Raw genomic sequence first — 20262 nt, 5'->3', positions numbered from 1 at the left:
ATCCATAAACGAAAGGCAGTTTCCTCAAGCAACCTCCTCCTGTTTATTCAGAAGCAAGAAGACATTTGGAAGAAGAAAGATTTCGCTCTTTCAAATGACCAGCTATGGCTTGGTACATTTGATACTGGATGCTCTAAATTGGAGCTGCATCTCCTAGTTCTATTCCTTCAGAGAATCTCAGTCCTGCCTTTTCCTGAACAAGTGTATATCAAAGGCAAAAGCACTTTGCATTTCAGATTTTGATTATTTTCATACATGACTTTTAAAGACTTACACATTTGGTTCTGTGTAGAAAAATACCATAAAATCTCTGACACTCATAGGTTATGGAAAAAGAACCACTGAAGGGAATTCATGTAAAAGGAGTGAATTGTTACCAGAGATTTAAAATAAAAGCAGATAGGCTGGAAAAGGTGAGAGCATGTCTTAAACAACAAGTTTTCCACAAGGTCTAGTAATAAAATAGGAATAGCATATAATGATTTCTTCTAAGCCACTTTTAATATGTTTATCCACTTTCCTTACTTATCATGCCAATAAGGAATGTATAACTAAGTTAGTTATTGGGTTAAGTGTGGACCAACCAGATACAGTGATGTGCAAATTAGGTAAGTCAATTTACCACCTGCTTTGAATCAAAACTTTGGTATGGATCCATTGTGGAGGAGATAGATGAGGAGAATTTTGATCTATATTTTGACAGTTCTATTTTTTAACTGGTGCTGTTTCTGTGCAATTTTCATAACTGCAAGTGAGTGTTTTTCAGCTGGATGGTTTTTGCAGCAGCTCCCAGCCATGTGCTGAACATTTGCACATGCATTTCTCTGGTTAAAGGTTTTGTTTTTCCAGAAAGGCAACTGTGAACGGCTTGCACATTGTGACTTTTTTTCTTCTGGTAAAAAAAGAAAAAAAAAACCAACAACAACAACCAAGGACCACATAGAAAGTTGTATGTCTTATGTCCACTATTCCTCCAGTGCAAAGCTGTGGGAAGAAGAAAGAGAAACTAATGCTGTGATTATTCCTTCCCACCAAGATTAGGGGATGCAAGAATAATTTACTTTGATGTATTGTGTTCTTTCTTGCTATGTAAGATTCTGTAGAGGCTGACAGTGTAATGGCTTAAAAGACCCTTTATTATGTAAATCTGGATATTTGAGTCCTAACTGAACTTGGTGAGACTTTGTGTACTATCCATACAATGAGATGGATTTTTAAAGACTTGGAATGAAGTGTTCTGTGTTTTCCCAAACTCAGAGACTTTTCATATAAGCACAGACAAATAACCACATAGCTGCCTATTCTACACTAGTAAATGAAATATATGTCATCTATTTTTAAGGGGTGAGAAGAAGAGTACATCCTCAGAAGCAGTCTCTGTAAATTCAGTTAGATGTGAATTGCATGTAAAAAGTATAACAAAAGTACTGGAACTTTCTTTCTGACCAGCTGTTAATCTGTGAAAAAGTAGCAATTTTTAAACTATGTGTTCAAATGTAAGATCCAAATATCAAAACATTATAATGTAGCTTTAGAGGAGCAGCATAAAACATTTATCTTTTGACTTGCTTCGAATTGCACACTAATGCTGGAAAACATCATTCTACTCTGCCTCCTCAGGCCTTATTTTGTTTGATCATTTTTGGGGGAAAAAAAAAAAAGCTTAAGAGAAAGATTCCATGAAATTTCATGTTCACGGTTGTTGCATACAAATTGATTAAGTTTGCAGGCAAATTGAGGTTGCAATTAGCTACGGTAAAATGGAGAAAGCAGAGAAATAAAACCCAGCCATACCTTGTCTTGGATGGCAATCTTGTAAAAACAAGTCATGGCAGATATGTGGGATTGTGTGAGCTGCAAAGTAACCTAAAAAGCTGTCAACACTCTGAGACAGGGGGAAAGGGGTCAGTACTGTGAGGGAACAGTGGTGAAGTCCCCAGGATGAATTTTCTCTGTGCATCTTCTTGAGGTAAAGACATCAGCATGGATTAGCTTGTTCTGGAGTGATAACAGGTGAGATAAAAGGTCTGAGCAGATTTGGCAGTGCCTGTCTGAGGGGACAGGAGTGGAAGTGTGTCTGGTAATGGGATAACTGGGATACATGGGAAACTGTTGGTCGGTGTTGAGCTGTGGATGAAGTGCAGCTGTTTCTGTGGTGCTGTGGTAGAGTAGCACTAGCTCGTAGTTCCCTTGGTATTGTGTTTGTACGTCTTGTAGAGAGTTTGTGTCTGTTCTGTGATGTCAGCACATTGTGCAGTGGCCGTCGTGTTCGGGATGTCTTCTGTTCCTCGTGTAGCACACTCCTTAATGAGAACAAAGGAAGGAAAGAATGGAATATAACAGGTTGTCAACTGTTGTGTCCATTTTGTAGTAATGTTCCTTTTCAAAACAAAACAAAACCACAGTTGTGCCACAGACTACAGCCTGCTGGTTTTATGATAGGGTACTGATTTCCACATATAAGCCAGACGTCCATCAGTGTACCTGAACTGCATACACAAATATTTTCATCACAGTGTATCAGGTACCTGAACTGCATACACAAATATTTTCATTATTTATAAGTTTTATTTATTCACTATAAATTTACAATATTGTTCATTCACAATCCTAATAGATTGTTTAGCAGCAATCTATTAGGCACTTAAGCAGCCTTACCTCCTGTGATTTGAGCAGTGGAGATATCCCAACATTTCTGGTAGAAATGACATTATATATTATAGACTATGAAGAGTTCTCAGATTGCATTGGAAGGGAAATGGTGTGCAGCTCTGCATTCATGCACTGGCTGCTTTTCAACTTAAATTTACTTTAGGACTTACAAAAATGTATTGTCCTTAAAGAGGCAAAGCAGTTGTGATGTGATTTTGACTTAGAGTGCACATAATACTGCATCTGCCTTTATTTAATTTCTTTTCAGTAATTCCAACAGTTCCCACATAATCCTAGCAGTGAAGTTTCCTGAAATTTGGCTTTGCATGAGCTACATATTTATTAAAAAAAAATTGGATGGGTTAATAATTTTGAATCCATAAAGGGAGGAACAGATTTTTTTAAAATTATACATTAATGAACTGATACATTGGTTTTTGTTTGCCATATTCCTAAAGAAGCTTGATCAGAATAAAATAATGCATAAATTCCTGATGAAAGTATTTTTTTGTTTATTGCATGAGAGAATTAAATTAAGAATTTACAAACGATTGTGCAAAACTGACAAATCCCATCACAAGCAATTCTTTTCAAATCCAAATTTTGACCTTATGCACTACAAAATGTCTGCAGACACATTACAGATGTGACACACAGACAGATGAAATTGATAAGGCAGGTAATGTTCTCTTAGTCACTTTATGTGTGTCTTTCAGAGGGATGGAAGTGTCTTTTCCTGAGGTACAAAACAGACATGCACAAGTCAATAAATTACTCAAGTAAAGAAGGCACTGATAGGGCCCAGAAAGTCTATGTAGGTCCACTTTTGATTTTCAGCAGAGTGTGGTCCTGCAGGTAGTTTTTGGGATATTTCCATTTGCCTTATCTCATTTTTCCCTAGAGGAGGGGTGAGGAGTGTCTGTTCCAGGGAGAACTACATTTTGAATAACCAAAATGTTCCAACATGGGCTGCGTGGCCTGAACAGCAGCAGCTGCTGGCTTTGCTCTGGAAAGTGGGAGGAGTGGCGAGGAGGTGTATGCTGGGGCTGATGCCGGCGGGGAAATGGCAACACAGCCCAAGAGAGCAGTCCCACGACCTTTGTTATGTCCTTGCAGCTGCTGAGGTTGGAGCACGCAGGACATGGGCCAGCTGAGAATTTGGGATTGCACTTTGAAGCCTGAAGCAATCCTGTCTTTAAGTACATTTTTGCTCTGGGAAGTAAGAGTGTGGTGCTGTAGTGCTTTCTGTGGTACACACGTGAAAAGAATGGCATCCAGCTGAGCATCACTTTTGTACAGATAAATCAGTTTTGGCACCAATGTGAGAGACACAAAGTGAAGGGCACCAAAAGTTCTGATCAGAAATATAATATAAGTACCACAAGATTAATTACTGTAATATAAGTAATGAGATCTGACTCTGCCTTCTTGGGTCTTTATTTTTGAGTTAAGTAACTTTCAGGAATAAAGTTGACGGGATGCCAAATTTAATGAGAACATAAAATTGAAGGTATTAAGATTAAAACAGTATTGGACCTGAAAGGGGGGATAGTTAATTATTTTGGTCAGATCTCAGGCTCACACAGCTTATCACTGTGACATTTTTGTTGTAATTATTTCGAGTAGAAATCACAGAATGAAGTTGACTTGTGCAAAGAACTGTCTTGTATCTGAAGAAAGGGATCTTAGGTATACTTGGTTTAATAAATGCTATCCCATTAACTGCCCTATCAAAACTGTTGCAAATGAATAATTAGGTTCAATATGCATGCATTAGATTCATCTTGTGCAGAGGTGTTAAAATTTTACAGCTTTGATTATGATGAAAAAATGCACCACCAAATATGTAATCCTGCAAACAGGAGTCTCAGCTATTCAAGTCCAAGCCCAGAGCAGAGGCCTGAAGAGAATATCCAATATGTAATATCAGCATTCCAGCTTTAATTTCCAGAAGAAGTCACACAGGAAATTCCCACACAGATTTAGGACATTGTTATTTATTTGCACACTGTGCTTTGGTTTTAACTATTGATAATCTTGAGTTGTGCAGATGTCTGTCCTGCGGCTCTTTTCTTTTTCATTTTTTTTACACCTCTGAGACACATTTTCTGCTAAACCTTTCCCTTTGTCCTGCTGATCAGCTCAGGGATTCCCATGTTTTACCTGTACAGAATGTATCGATACAGGAGCTTCAGGCTCAGCTTGAGCAGGAGACAAGACTTCACCGAGAGGAGCAAGAAAAGTTTACAGAAAGGATCATCCAGGTAAATACAAAACCCACCTGGGAGAGACGCATGACCATGATGTGTGACGTGAGCCTTGTTTGACACGACTGTGGGAACTTGTGTCCTTATGGCTGTGCCTGTGTGACCTCATCTGAGTAAATGAAGAATCTGGAATCTGGGGAAATCTAAACTCAAGCCCATTTTGCCACTGCGAATCTGGCTTCTCTGCTTGGTGGAGAGAAATTTTGTCCTTCCCTCTGCAGGGGAAATTATGGTAGAGTCATGAAATACTGTGTGGAGAATCCTGTCACCCTTCAGCTCTCCATGAGCTGGGGAAATGTATTTGATCCCTGGGAGCTCAGTTCGGCTCCATACCTTATTCTGACTCCTCCTAGCCAAAAGAAAATCCAGCACCTCTCTGAAGTCAGAGGAGTTGCTATGCGCACACAGCTGAGAAATAAATCAGGACATTCATTCTTGTATTTCTCAGTAGTCAGTGCTTCCAATCTTCTTATTAATAGCTGGTGAATAAATCATTTTTTTTTTACATGAGCTCCCCCTGCTCTTTTGAAAGCTGGAACAGATTAGTCAATCGTTTTGTGATCTCTAGCTCTTAGAGCGAAAAAATCTGTTACTAATTTCTGCAGGCTGTTTGGCTCTTAACTAAAGTTTTCTTTTTAAATTTACTTCATGGACTAAATTCTGCATAATTGTTGCATACTGTAAAGAATTTTTTCTTGTGCCAACTAATCTCTTTATGCCCAAGTGGTATCTCTCATAACTAGCTTTAATTTCCAGTTGATCTCCACAGGAGTTTTCCACTGGAGCTTTTGAAGGCAACCAGTCAATTGATTTCCTTCCTAGTTGACTCAGCTGTGAAAGCTTTTTGGAAGCTATGCCAGTCTCTTAAAGTTCTTTTCTTTTGCAATTGCTATCCACTGAAAAAGCATAACACTCTATGAATCTACCTCCACTAGGGTCTTCTGCAAGAATTCATGACCACAGGGATTTGAAATATAACAGCTTGTCAAAATGATGAAAAATACACCAAAATCAAAGCTAGCTGTTCATGTTGATAGCCAGCAGAAATAGAAGAATAAAAACATCTTCTGGATTCTTCATTTTTTTCCAGATTATGCCAGTTTTGTTGACAATGTTCCTTTTTTATCATCTTCCAGGATTTCTGGTGGAAATTACTCAGATTTTTGCTGTATTTAAGCATAACTTTATTTGATGGAAGAATGGTCATCAACATCAAATGTACTTAGTTCTTCAAGCAAAAACTAAATTTAAAATCAGCCCTTCTTTTACTTTTTCATTTTTAGGAATGTTTAATGACATCAAATTGATGTGTGCTTACAGTGTACAAGCTCCATGAGTGTTGTTAGGATTTGTGTGTATGTTTTTTGGGGCCATTATGGCAAATTTTGTTCCAGACTACTTTTAAGCTTCATTTTAAACACATGTAAGCTAGCCATTACTGTAAATAATTTCAATTTAATCGGGAACTTTTTAAGGAATAGTAGCATAGATGCTAAAAATTTGCATTATGCTGGAGCACATCATTTACATGGCAGGCAAGTCCTTAGGAAACTATCTCATATGGACTGATAGCCTATTTCAGAAGCATGTGAATGTTGCCATGAAAACCAAACATATATTTCTTAGCAGTATTTATTGCTAGGGAGTCCAAATCCCTGAAACATTCTTTATTCTTATGTGAGCATTGTTTGTTGCAGGGCGTGTTCCGATGGTTTGGATTGTTGTGATCATAAGTGTACTGTGGCTTTCATAGATTTTATCTGTGGAGCTGGTCAGGAAAAGGAGAGGCTGTTGTTCTGCAGAATGGAAAATAGAAACTGGCACCTGTAAACAGTAACTCTGTACTCATTTTCCATCTGCATTTTCTTCATCTATGAAGAAGCCACAGCTTGGTTGAAGTGGAAACACTTTCCATCTATGCACAATATGAGATATTGTACAACTAACTTGTACAAGTTCTGTTGGGTGCAGGTCATGCCATGGTTTGATTTTTATATATTTGGGGAGAGGTCATGTTTAAAGAATGATGTTTCAGGTGGCCTTGCATTGAAACAGGTGTAGTTGTACATGTCCACTAAAGAATCAGCTTTTCTTGGTGATTTTAGTACTAAGGCTGAGACATGTCAAATGCTGAGTTGCAATCTGTTCCTGTCCCTTAAGTTCCTGCTTGTGTCCCAGATAAAGTCATGCCAGAATGAGACTGTTTACTGTGGTATGATTCAGATGCCTCCAAGTATGAACTGCAAGGAGTGAGGGATAAGTAGTGGTGTCTGAGGTACTGGAGGTGTTTTCTTCAGAAATGTTGCCCTTCCAGAGGCAGAGGGAGATATAGCAACTGTGGACAGATTGAACGTGTGCCTGTGGGAGGAAGCTGTAAGGCAACATTCCAGGTCGTCTGAAGGGCAGCTGTGGTCCCACCTTGTACAAATGGCTGCAAATGCATTTAATAGGTGTGATATGTGCAGCAGGGTGGGCTGGTGGCTCTGCTGGGAACCTACTGCAGAGATACAATCAAGAGAGGGAGGAAAATATGAATGGTGTAAAATGTTTAACCAGCTTCAGAGGTCTTGTGCATCTTTGAAGTAAATATCCACTTCCACAGCAGGTTACTTTCATATGGTTATCTAAGGAAAGCTTATCCTCTAATTTCCTCAGCAGTCATAACTGCTGAAGAACTTACTGAGCCAAACTCAATAGATGCTCACTACTGGTGAAAATTAGAGATTTCAGTTTGTCTCACCCAATGAAGTACAAGTCCTGGAGACTGCCCCAGGACAACCCCCTGTTGACATGTTGCCTGTTATTCCATTAAAGCTGGAGGAGGAGCATATGCAGACCCTGCGGAGAAAAGACTTGGAAGTGCAGAGCTTGACTTTGCAGAACAAACTGGAGGAGAAGACCTGGAGTCAGGAGAAAAATCTGCTGCAGCAGGAACTCAGGCATTTCAAGCAGGACACCTTTCTCCTGTATGTCAAACTGAAGTGGCTGCTGAAACACTGGCGGCAAGGCAAGCGAATGGAGGAGGAAGGGGAAGACACATTAGAGGTAACTGTCCTACCTTAATAACCCAGATGAGTACTGGGATATCCCTTCTTTAAGTGTAGACTTGAAATGTGATGTGGCACCAGCAGCTTTCAAATTGCACATATATTGAAAGGGGATTCAAATTAAACATGAAAGCTGGTGTTGGCTTGTGCTGAAGTAGATTCTGCATGATGTGTTACAGATCATCCATCTTTAAAGTGAAAACCTTAACTAGTACAAACAGCTGGTCCTGAAATACGCTCACACAGTAAATGAAAAATTAATTAGGTCTCAAAGATATGACTCCTGAGTAATTTTTGAAAAAAAAAAGCCATTAGCAAGGTGAGGGAGTCAAATCTGTTTAGATGGATTGAGTGCTGTTGTTTTTCTCATCCTGTGCACAGTGTGTCCCTTACGAAGTCTTCAGCAATACAGATGGAGGGAAGCTCTGTTTCTGTGTTGGCAGGAGAATTATACAGCTTCATGTGGGAACTTACAGTGAATCATCCTCATTTGTTCCCCTTCTCCATACACACGTCTGTTGCCGTCAGCAACAATACACCAGTCGTCATCATGGTGCTTTTCTAAGTAGAGGCTAAATCAAGATCAGGAATTTCAGAAGTACATAACAACCTGGAATCCCCAAGCTGACACATCTTAGCAGGGGTGTGTTTACCAGCCAACATGCATTGTGAAGGAAGTGTTGAGTTGCACACCTAGAATTACCATTTGTTTCTTAGCTAAAGAAAAAAAAAAACTAAAATGTTTTCCCGTTCTGATATTTTATACTAAATTCTTGAGAACAATAGATTTGTTTTACAGGTTCATACAATTCTGAAGCCATTTGGTAAGCAGCAAAGTAATTTTTCTCAGTATTTCTGGTCCTTTTATACCTAGTGTTTTTCAAGGTTTGCTGCATTTGGCAGTACAAGTAACCTTTCAGGTCTGATCACAGTGTGCTTAAGCTGAATACTCCAATGTTTTGTATTCTTAGATAAAGGATGGATGAACATCTTTGATTCATCTGTGGTGGTAATATGAGTCAGAAACAAGAGATGAGTAGCTATTTAGAAATAATTTGCTTCTACTTTACTTCAGCTGTGTTAATTTGCTTCTGTGTAAATTAGCTCATCTTCTAATACTAAAAAGCTTTCATTTCTTGACTGTTTGGATTTTTTGACTGGTTAATTTATTACCAGCCCAGCTTTATTGGAGCCATGTTTTGCTCATGCTTCGTAGAAAATAAAATTATAGATTTGGATACTTCCTAATCTCCATTACTTTATCACACAATACACCAGTGTCTTGTACAGTTCTTGATTCATGTGTGATAGATTATATCCATCATGTGACATTAGACCCATCTCATAGTTGCATAAATCCCCTGTGTTACAGGCCTGCATAGTGGTATGTTCACATATGCAGCAGGTGATGTATCACCCAAAGATCAGTTCTGTGGCCTGAGTTGAAATCAATATATGCCACCACAGAGATGCAGTCCCTTCCCTTAGTCCTTCAGTAGATTTCAGGCCCCAGAGGTAAATGGCAAAAGCATGTTCCTGTGTTCCCTATTTCATTCTAGATCGAGCACCCTGAGGCCCTCCCAGACTTTGGCATTCATTCTGAGCAGAAGGCAAATGATGCAGAGCGAGAGGAGGAGGAAGAGGACGTTGTGTTTGCACTGACAGATTTCTCCCAGCATCCCACCACAGAGAGCACTGATCATGGACCACAGCTGCAGACTGCAGAATTACTGCAGCAGCAGAAGCAGGTACTACACCATTTATGTATCTTGCCCTGGGAATGGAAACTCTGAATTTTCCGAGAGAGTTCTGTGCTGCTGTGTTAAATCACCTAGAATCATACTTGTGTAAATGCTTCTAGCTACACAGTAATTACAGTGGATTTCATCCATTATATTTATATTTAAATTTAATCATGAGCCACGTGATTACTGTTCTTCTGTTGACAGATGCTATCAGTGAAAAATCCTATTTCCTCTTGTGGCTGTTTGCCCAGAAACATCTATCAGTATGTAATGGTTTGCAGAATTTACAGGCTCCTCTTGTCTGAGCACATCTATTGTACTCTACTGTCAAGCTTTTAGCAAGAACATGTGATTTTGTTTCCTTGAAATAATTTAAGAAACTAGCACATGTATTTAATGTTTCCCTTAGAGATGATGGGAAAACAATGTAAAAGTTCCTTCCTGTCACTGTGCAAAAAGTTCCTTCCTCTCACTGTGCAAAAGCCTGAAATCAAATCATACTAACTTTTCTCTGGCATCTCCTGTACCCTGACTGTGTGTCAGAGCACTGCCATATATCCTAGTTTTTTTCTTTGTACATTTAATATACTAACCATCCTAACAATACAAATTAAAAAAAAAAAAAAGACAGATTTCTTATATTTTTTTAAATGAAAACCATTCATATTACACCAGCCTGTTACATGCATTTATTTGCAATCATAAATAGAATGGAGCAAGAATTCTATGTGAAAATCAAATTCAGGGGGAAAAAAAGTCTTCAGTCTTTATGCCTGATGTCCCTTCTCTATCCAAGCCTTTGACATGGGAGCCTGCTCCACAGGGACAGCTCTCAGGTAAATATGTACTCCCTATGATCATAATAGTTAGCTGGAGTCACTGCAGGCCTGGGGATTGTGTCTCTTTGTATCTGAGCTCTTCATCTTGAATTCCCCAGACTCTCATGATTATGGACAACATGTTTACTAACTGCCTATGTGTTGCAGCAGACAACAGGCAGTCTCTATCCTATGAAAAAGATATTCTCTAACTATTCTTTTCTGTGAAGTGTGCTACCAAGTTAGTATTCATTTGATTAGTTTGGCATTTGGAAAGGCTCTGACTTGCTGGTCATCCAGACCCATCACTGTCTTCCTCTTAGCAAGCTCTTCGCTGGTAAAAGGCTGTAGAAGGCCATGCAAGAGATGCTCTTGTACACATCATCTGACTGCATTCCATCTGTAGACTGATTTATTCTGGAATTAGTAAAATAAATATATACCAAAATGCTGTTTCTTTACAAACTCTGTCATATGCTAACTTTACATATAGAGCTCTTAAAATAACCAAGAACATTCAAATGAATTATGTACTCTTTGAAATAATCATTGCTTAGACATTAATCTCAGTTAAGGTGCCAGAAATGGGCAGTACATTGATTATAATTCATTTTTATATACATCACAGCAGTTCCAGCTAATCTTGCTTGAAGAATTGATCCGTAGGAACTGACCACATTTCGGTACTCCCCATGATGATAAATATTGCATGATATCCAAATAAACTTGTCATGATAAAGCAGATTCCTTGCTCCCCAACCAGAAAAAATTGTTATTTTGACACTGAAAGAATGAATAAGTTTGCTAAATATTTCTCATTTTAAGCACTATTATTTTTTCTGCTTGCACATGCTAGGGCATCTTCCCACAAGCACTGCTGTGCTGAAAAACACACAGAGTTTTGAGGGGTTTTCTGCAGGTTCCTTAAACCCACAACTAGAAAAAACCCTGTTTATACAGGGAATTTGGAATGATTGGTGCAGCTGGAAGTCTCCAAGGTTTGCACCTGCCCAGAAGAGCCCAAAGTTGCTGGATCTGCCTGACAAGTTCCAATATGAAATGCATCAACACATACTTCACATTAGGAATGAAACTTTTAGTTAGTCTAGGAGTGGCTGAGATAACTAGGTCAGAAAAAAGAAAGGCCTTATGGTAACCTGAAGTTACCCATATTTATTTTTAACATTTAATGTTAATATTTAATGGCTAGTGTTTTCAGACTGCACTCCTGCTGCTGACTTTCTTACCGTGCCTGGAAAGTGGAATTGTTTTAAGAAAAATTATAAACCCAAGGGCCATAATTTCAACATGCAACTTTTAATTTTATATTGCTATGATTTGAGATACTCAGCTGGCTGAAAAATACACCAGTCTGCCTTGTCTGGGATTTTTATTTGGACACTGTGTGGAGGGATATAGGCAAGGCAGAGCAGAAAGGGGAGGACAAAGGTAAGCTGATAAGAGGCAGAGTAGATCAGGAGTCTGAGAGGGGTCAGTTCATCTTTCTCTGCATGACATTGTCCCTTGGCTGGTAGCTGGAAGACACAGCAGAAAGCGTCAGGCAAGGTTAAGAGCCAGGCTGGAAGTTTGTATTTAGGAGATAATCAAGCAAGTTGGACTGGTGGCGCAGCAGAGGAGAACAGCCTGTGGATAAAGGAAGAACTTTGTTTCAGTTTAGTATAAAGGGTGGGATGCCTGTTAGATGATGTAAGATAAGGGAATAAGGAGTAGAGAGTTTATCTGTGGTCCAGTGGAAAAAGCATTAAAAAGCAACACAGTAGTGTTGTTGCTGGGAGGGGTGTCAAGAATTAGATCTCTTTTTGCTCATATAATGTTTGTTTCCAAAGCTTAGCTAAGAGAAAAGCCCAAAGGAATAGTCATTATGCCCTGAATATACTGAAATGGGTTGCACCAAGATCCAGCTTATCTTTTGCCTAGATCTGCGATTAGACAGAAAAAATACATGGTTCTGGTTTGCTATTTAGGCTCCTGACCTTGTGCTTTTAATTTACTGCTCTACTAAACTGCTTGTAATACCAGCCTGTGGCTAAAGTCTTCAGTGAAATTCTCAAGGGAAATTCTCAGAGAAAAGTGAATTGTGATTGAAAGAAGAACCAAACTGCAAACTGCTCTCGTCCAAAACTTTTCTAGACCAGATGCTCCTGTTTCTGTGGTTGACTCAGCTTAGTAAATGCTCCACTGTCCTACATTGGAGGCTACATAAAGGTTTTGTTTGTTGTCAACTGTTTTTTCTATAAATCCAGAGCTGTGGATACAAGTCTTTAAATTTTTATAAAGCCTTTGTAATCATCTTGTCTTAATCAGTGACATTCCTCTAAGCTTTAAGTTTTAGAAACAGCTAAGGTGCTAAAGAGCCATCTCCTTGCATGGAAGACTGTCCAGAGAATCACATCCATGCCAAATTTCTGCTGTGCAACATGCCTGAAAGGAAGGGGAAGACTATAACAGTACTTGTTGTATATTTACAGGACTTAGTCTTCTGGATAAGCTGTTTTGCCAACAAAATCTAAAGCATGGCTAGATGTAAACGTATTTCAGAGCACATTCTCTCAAAAATACTTTCTTTGTTCTCCAAAATCACTCCAGTTTGGCAAAACAGAAAAAAATAATTTCAGACTTCTCCAGCTTTAGACTATAAATACAGAGTCATGCAGAAGAGACTTCTCTGCAGGAGTACAAAGTATGTAACCAAAATTGGATTTATATTGGCAAGGTAATTATAATCCCAGCAAGCCAGGGGGCACCTGGGATACTTGTCTCATAACAGTGACATTGATGTAATGCCTCTAGAAATAAGAAATGCCCTCAACACTGTGGGCTACAAACCTGCAGTGAGGCCCTTTTGTCTCCTTTATGTACTAGTCCATATCTTCTTTCTTTGCAAACCAAATTTTATAGGACTCTAAAATTATCAAATATATGCACGGGAATGAGAGATGTAACTTGTTTGGTGTCATTTGGTTTTATTTTTCTTCTGTCTCATTACTCTTGTGGAGCCTTTTGACTGCTTTGCCAGAGAAAGGTTTGTACAGCACGCCAGAAAACACAGAATGTGGTTCTTGAATGGAAGCACTTCACAGACATTTGGAGTCGGGGTTTTCAAGGAGGATGAGACCAGATTTTGATGTGTTCAATACCCAGCAGCTCCTGTTGTGACATTAAGGGCAAAAACTTCAAAGGAGCTCTTATTCTGATTATTACACAAGGGGCTTGAAATGTTTGGAGAATTTAGCCTTAATTAGGTAGTAGAATGAAAATGCATAGTGGAAACATAAAATCTCATTGCATATTGAATAGTAGGTGATCTTATATGCATGATGGAGAGTGCTGCTGGATAGCAGGAAACTGCTAATTGGCATTAAATGTTAATGGAATTAATTCTGCTTCTGTGGGTGTGCTTCTTGCAAAACCCCATCTTGTACACCATCACTTTTCATTAACCCAACCAGATAGGTCAGTCAGTGAGCACCTGCAGTCATTTCCCTACATCTAGCATATTTTTGCTGATGCATCAAATGGCTTGGAAAAAGTAGACCACGTTTGTTTGTTTTTTAAAGAAAAAAGGCATCTTGGCATGTATGACTGGCAATTACAAAATAAGTGAGGTGGGTTCAGTGATGCCAAAAATTTGATGAGCATATGAAGTCAGCTTAGTTGTCTCATAAAATTTAATAAGTATTGCCATTGAAAAAAGAACATGACAATTATTTAGATTTTTGTGTACTTCTGTTTACTTGACTGTCTTCAAAGAAGCCTCCATGTAGTTACTTCATGAAAAACCAGATAAGAGGGAATGCAGGAAGCCTTCACTTGGGAAAAAAACATAAAAATAATTCAATTAGACTACCATGCAAGGATGGAGACAACTAATTTGAGTTAGGCCTTCCAAATGGAATTAACACATTCATGAGAACCAGGTAATTAAATACTGAATTTTTTGAGTAAGCTTTCCCATTTTTCTGCCCCTTGCTGTGTCTGCTAGTCAAGTATAATTTTCATAAAGGTATTTCTAGTGAGGATAACTCATCAGATACAATCTCTGGTTTGTCCCTGGTGTTTGAGAGGCTCATTAGGAATATTTGATTTAAATTTTGGACAAAAATAATAATATATTTCTGTTTTCTGATTCAATGACTGCAAACAAAAAATTGTGGGAAACCTTTTCTTTTACTAATCCAGAATGAATATTTAGAAAATGTTTTTTGATATTTAACATTAAAATGGCAGGTTTTGCAAGTGCCCAGGGAATGTGCAGAAGGTAAATGCCAAAACTAAGGAAAAAAAAAAATAGATTTGAGTAAGAATACGTGATGTCAGCTCTGGGCTAGACTTTTAACTTAGCTCCACTCTTGGCTTCTGGCTACCACAAGAGCTCCGACAACATTTTCAGTATGGCCAGGACACTCTCAACAAGACATGAATGGGGTTTGCTCTTTGATCCCCTCTGCAAGAGGGAAAGTGGCCCCTCTCTGGCCCTCAAGCCTTTGGTACCAAGAAGGGTGCTGCTGCAAAGCTAACCTGGTGCAACTGCCTGGCGTGGAGCAGGAATATGAAGTATAGACTACTGAAACACCTTAGCAGAGATACTCAGCTCAAAGCCTCACTGCATTTTCCAAAACAATTTTATCTGAGAATACAAAAAGCATTGAAAAGTTATCCCCTTTCTTTCTATGTAGTTTACAAATATTTGGCATTTGATACGGAGCAATGACTGTATGTGTGAGACAGACATGTAACTACCCAACAAACCTCAGGAATGAGACTCTAGCTTTGGTTTACAGTATTAAAAAAAAAAAGTTATTAATTATGTCCTCAGTCCAGATAGATGTTCAGTGCCTTTTTCAGAGTAACTTAAGTATCTTTGGCTTTCAGGAAGCATCAGCACTAGGGCTAACGAGAAACAGAATCATAGAATCTTTTAGGTTGGAAAAGACCTTCGAGATCATTGAGTCCAACCATAAACACAACACTGCCAATTCCACCACCAAACCACATCCCAAAGTGTCACATCCACACATCTTTTAAATACCTCCAGGGATGGTGACTCAACCACTTCCTGAGCAGCCTGTAGACAGAGAAGATATTGCTATTCTTAGTTTTCTTGTGCAAAAGTTAGCCTAGGCACTTTCTCTTCCATGCAGTGGACACACAGTCATTTTTCATCCTAAAAACTGAAACTGGGGATTAAAGCCAGCATCCAACAACAGCATTTTGTCTGCTTTGTTGTGTCAGGCAAGTGAAAACCGGAAGCTCCTGAACGCTCTGAAGGGTTTGCTGGATGACTTCCGCTCCGAGCTGCGGGACGAGGAGCGGGAGCGCCAGGGGCTGCAGCAGCAGTATGCCCTGCACAAGGCAGCCTGGGAGGTGGAAATCACTGAACTCAAGTGTCGCCTCCAACAGGTAACGTGCCCTAAGTCCTGTAAAGAACAGCTGAGCTGCTTAATGAAACAGGACATTTATGACAAACTGAAAAGGGACTTTATTCATGCATTTTATCCTGGTGTCTAAAAGCCCTCACCTGAAGCCTGATCAAAGCTTTGCTGCTTGAGTTGCCTCTTGGATTTCCATTTGTCGCAGCACAAGGACCCATGCAGTGGGCACAGTATGACGTAGGTGAGAACAAAGGAACTGAACCTCTTGCTGTATTTTCTCAGCAGAGTTGGGTGGTGATGTATCAGCTGTGGTAATGAGACATGTGGGTGTCTGTATTTATTGGAGAGAAAAATGTCTTGTGGTTGGCATGCTCACAATTAGTTCATCACTGTGCCTTGGTATGTAACAACTGCAGTATTTGATTTATAGCAGAAAAAAGAGTGATTCAACAACACTGAAGTGGCAGATCAATATACTGCTATTAAACCAGCCATTCAAAGCCACTGGTTAGTGATGGATGGCACCCCAATGAAGAGTGAGTTCTTGCTACCTGCCATGGGATACTGTTAGAAGTATTTGTGTAAAACCTGGTGCCAGGTGTTCCAGTGTCATGTATGGCAGTTCACAGGAGATGTACTGTTTCTGAAGCAGCATGAAAACAAATCAGCAAAAAACCCACAAGAATTTATTTCCAAAGCTGATGGCATAAAAGCTTTTATTTTACACATTGAAGAGGGAAGGGGTGGAAGAATTAGTACATTCTGATCTTGAGAAAAATCATCGAGCTTCTCTTCAGAAGGAAAATATAATAAAAATATTCACTGTTGGAAGGGTGGTACATTTAGAAGGATTTACTAAATTTTAGAGGCTCACTGTGACACATAGAGCTGAGATGTGAGCACTGCTTTTCCTGTCCAGGTACTGCAGGCTGCTTTCCCAGAATGAAGGAGGCAGCTTTCATTTTTAGCAGAGTCTTCTCCCAGAAGATTCAAATTCTTAGTTCCGCTGCTTCTCAGTGCGCCAGCATTTCTGAACAATGAAAAAACTTGAAAAAGAAAACAAAATCAGTTCCTGTTTTGGCTCCTTCTAAAATATCTTGGTGACAGATTTACCTTGAGATGGCAACAAAGAAAACTTAGGGAAAGTCTGACCACAGAACTGCCAAGCTTTCCTACTTTGCCTTTGCATGGGCAATAAACATCCAGGCTGACACTTTGGCTGGTGTTTGGCACCAGGATGGTGCTGCCACTCCTGCTCAGGGGTTTCCACCCTTCCTTCTGGGGCTTTTACCAGGCTCTTTGTTACCTCCACTGCTCTGCTGGAAATAATATATAACATTTGGTAATTACTGGGCAATGGGTGTTACTTGTTAGGGAGTTAGTGTTAGGGACCAAACCCTGTGTATGCTTTGAGCATTTGCATTGAGGACATGGGACCCATTAAGGATATGGGAGTCCCTCACTAGGACTCTGACCAATGGTCCAGCTTCAGGATGCCTAGGGGGAATATAATATATCATATCATATATCATATAATGTGGTACACAGGTGTGAGAAAGATGATGTCAAGAGAGGATGCTGCTCTTTCAAAATTTTTTTTTTTTTGCTTGGTTGTTTGATCATTTGAAAGAAAACAACTGGACTCTGAAAATTAGCAGTAGAAGATGCCGGTGTTTTTAAGATTTCCCTGTTACTGCAAGTGGGTGTAACAGGATGTTCTCTGCAGCTCAGTACAATTTAAGTAACTCAGGCAATAATCTCTCAGTCAATTGTTTGGGGAGGCTATTCCAGAGACTAGTAAGCATCACTCCTGAATCCAGTCTGAAATTTCTTTGCTCAGAAAGTTTGGGCTTATTTTCCACATAGGGCAAGGTGAAGGTGTTGTCTTTCTCTCTTGCTAGAGGAATATGTTTCCCAGCAGACCTGCTGCCTCTCAATTTTGAGGACAACATTAACTCCAGAGGTGGAAATGAGTTTTTGCTGCTTTTCACTTCATTTCACCTGCAGAGCTAAGGGACAGAGATATATCCCATTCTGAGTCACACACACATCTACTGAGCTGTCAACAGAAAGTCAGATTCCAAGGATAAATTCTTCACTCACTTGAACTTCCACAAAACAGTTGAGCACTTTTTCCCTCTGACAACAGTCCAGCACTGGCCCAGCTTGATTAGAGAGGTTGTACAATCTCTGCATTTGGAGATTTTTCAGGATCCATCTGAACAAAGTCCTGTACAACCCATTCTGACCTCAGAGTCCATGCTGGAAGCAGAAGGTTGAACTAGAGACTTCCTGACACACCATGAAGCTTATGTTTTCCTATGAATTTATTGCCTTGGGCCAGCTCTTCTGAGCTGTTTAAGCTGACCCCTGATCATGAAATTGAAGAAGGGAGGGAAGGTGGCATCAGATAACTGCCCTTGAAATCAGTTCAGAGTCCAGAACCTCAGAGATGGGGGGATGACCTTGGTGCACCTACTGCTGCTGCTGCTAACACCTTCTCTTGTTGGAAGGCAGGAGAGTCATACAATAACACCACTGCTGAGGGTTGTTGTGGGATAAACCTCCTCAGAAGATGAATTCACTCTCCTTAGGTTTCAGGTGCACTGAGCAAGAGCACAAAATCAGAGCAGTAGCTGAGGACATTGTTCTGAAAATTGTCTCAGAGATAATGATAAGGTTAGAGTTTATCTCCATGTTTCCTTCATTACTGGTACCTGTATTCCCATCAGAAAATCATAACTGGTGCCTTAAGAGCATGAACTGGTAGAGCTTGAGAAGCTATTCCCTGTAGTTTTCACTGTCTTGATTTTAAAACTTTTTCCACTCTGAACATATTTGATCATTTATTGAGATCCTAAGATGTAATAATTGCTATTATTATGCCATTACCTTTGTAAAGTTAGGTCTTTAACTCTAATCCATTGTCAGGCACGGGTTTTTATTGCAGAAAGTTTAACATTCTAGTAACATTTGACTTTATTGCCAGCTGGAAGGGAAGAGTGAGAATACCTCCGGAGAAACAGGTCTGGGTTTGGATGCAAAGGGAGCTTTTAAAAGGGAAAGAGAGGAGCACAAGAAGCTTCTGGCTGACAGTCACAGTGTGGTGATGGACCTCCGCTGGCAAATCCAGCACAGTGAGAAGAACTGGAACCGGGAAAAGGTGGAGCTCTTGGACAGGCTTGATAGAGACCGGCGAGAATGGGACCGTCAAAAGAAGGAGCTGCTCAGGCGGATAGAGCAGGTAAGGAGCAGTCAGGTAAGGAGTCACCTTGGGTGAGCAGTGCCTGTCTGAAAGAATGAGGCCATTGTACCATTACTACACTCAGGCCAAGCTCAAGGGACAGCATTAAGAAGCAGCACAGGAATGATTTTGCTTCCTTGGCTACATCAATGTTTCTCATGTTACGGAACAATTTATATACACAAGGGAGTAAAAGGAAAATGCTCATAATTCCTATAAAAGGCCACTTATGAGAAATCAGCTCTAGGTTAGAGATCATTTCCTCATTTCAATTACCCTGGACAAGCATGGTCACATTCTGTTTGAAAGCTTTAGTGCATCTCTGTGCTAAAACACTCAACCCACAGAGTTACTCAGGGTTTGGTACACAACTTCTTGCTGAAAAACTCTGCTCATCCATGAATTTGCCACCAAAGATGCAGCTGCTGCAACTATTCAGTCTCAACTGAATTCTCTTTCTCTGGCAAAGGAGCACAGGAGTTAACATGAAGAGCCCTGACTGATAACAACCAGTACTAAATTTATCAGTACTAAATATTCAGAAGAATATTGGTCACATGAATTTTGTGCAAACCTCTGTTATCACTTGCAAATCTGGGAAATGCATACCTACCCCCTTGTTTTCATGCCTATCTGTATTTTCATCTGCTTAGTATTAGAGACAAATAATACCTAATGAATTTATTATCATCCTGGAAGCCACACAAAAAAATGAAATTTTATGAGGGGAAGTTAAAACACCATTTTTGACTGAACATTGTTCAGCTCTGAGTCATGCATTCCAGGAAAAGCAAGAGAAACAACTGAAATTGTCGGTCCTCAACTAACTGAATGCTTTCTGTCCTTAGGACATCAGAAATGGATGACTTGTGCATGCTCTTTAGAGAGCATTATACTTGAGAAAAGCACAGAGTGGCCTCACAAGTTTAAATCAATGAAAGCCCAGTGTACCTTCATGATAAATTTTTGAAAAGGATTCATTGTCTGTGTCTCATGTTCCCACATCAGGGCTGCAACAAGAAGTTAAAGAAAAGACACCAGGATGGAAATATTATGAGTACAAGACTAAACCTTGGTTTGAGCTGTGGCTATTAAA

At 39.6% G+C, this 20262-nt stretch overlaps 1 protein-coding gene across 3 annotated transcripts in view; it reads left to right on the top strand.

Moving 5' to 3' along the window:
- MTCL1 (microtubule crosslinking factor 1) overlaps positions 1-20262 on the top strand; it is a 102431-nt gene that overhangs the window by 65623 nt on the left and 16546 nt on the right. For all 3 annotated transcript variants that reach the window (XM_053954912.1, XM_053954895.1, XM_053954902.1), the window contains 5 exons: positions 4824-4916; positions 7734-7964; positions 9526-9714; positions 15783-15950; positions 18912-19166. In XM_053954912.1, coding sequence (XP_053810887.1) covers positions 4824-4916; positions 7734-7964; positions 9526-9714; positions 15783-15950; positions 18912-19166 — 936 coding nt within the window. The remainder of the gene's footprint in view (positions 1-4823; positions 4917-7733; positions 7965-9525; positions 9715-15782; positions 15951-18911; positions 19167-20262) is intronic.

Source organism: Vidua chalybeata, chromosome 1, assembly GCF_026979565.1.
Source record: "Vidua chalybeata isolate OUT-0048 chromosome 1, bVidCha1 merged haplotype, whole genome shotgun sequence".
Classification (NCBI taxonomy): Eukaryota; Metazoa; Chordata; class Aves; order Passeriformes; family Viduidae; genus Vidua; species Vidua chalybeata.
Note: the sequence above shows the minus strand (reverse complement) of the source record. Positions and strands in the feature narration are given on the sequence as shown.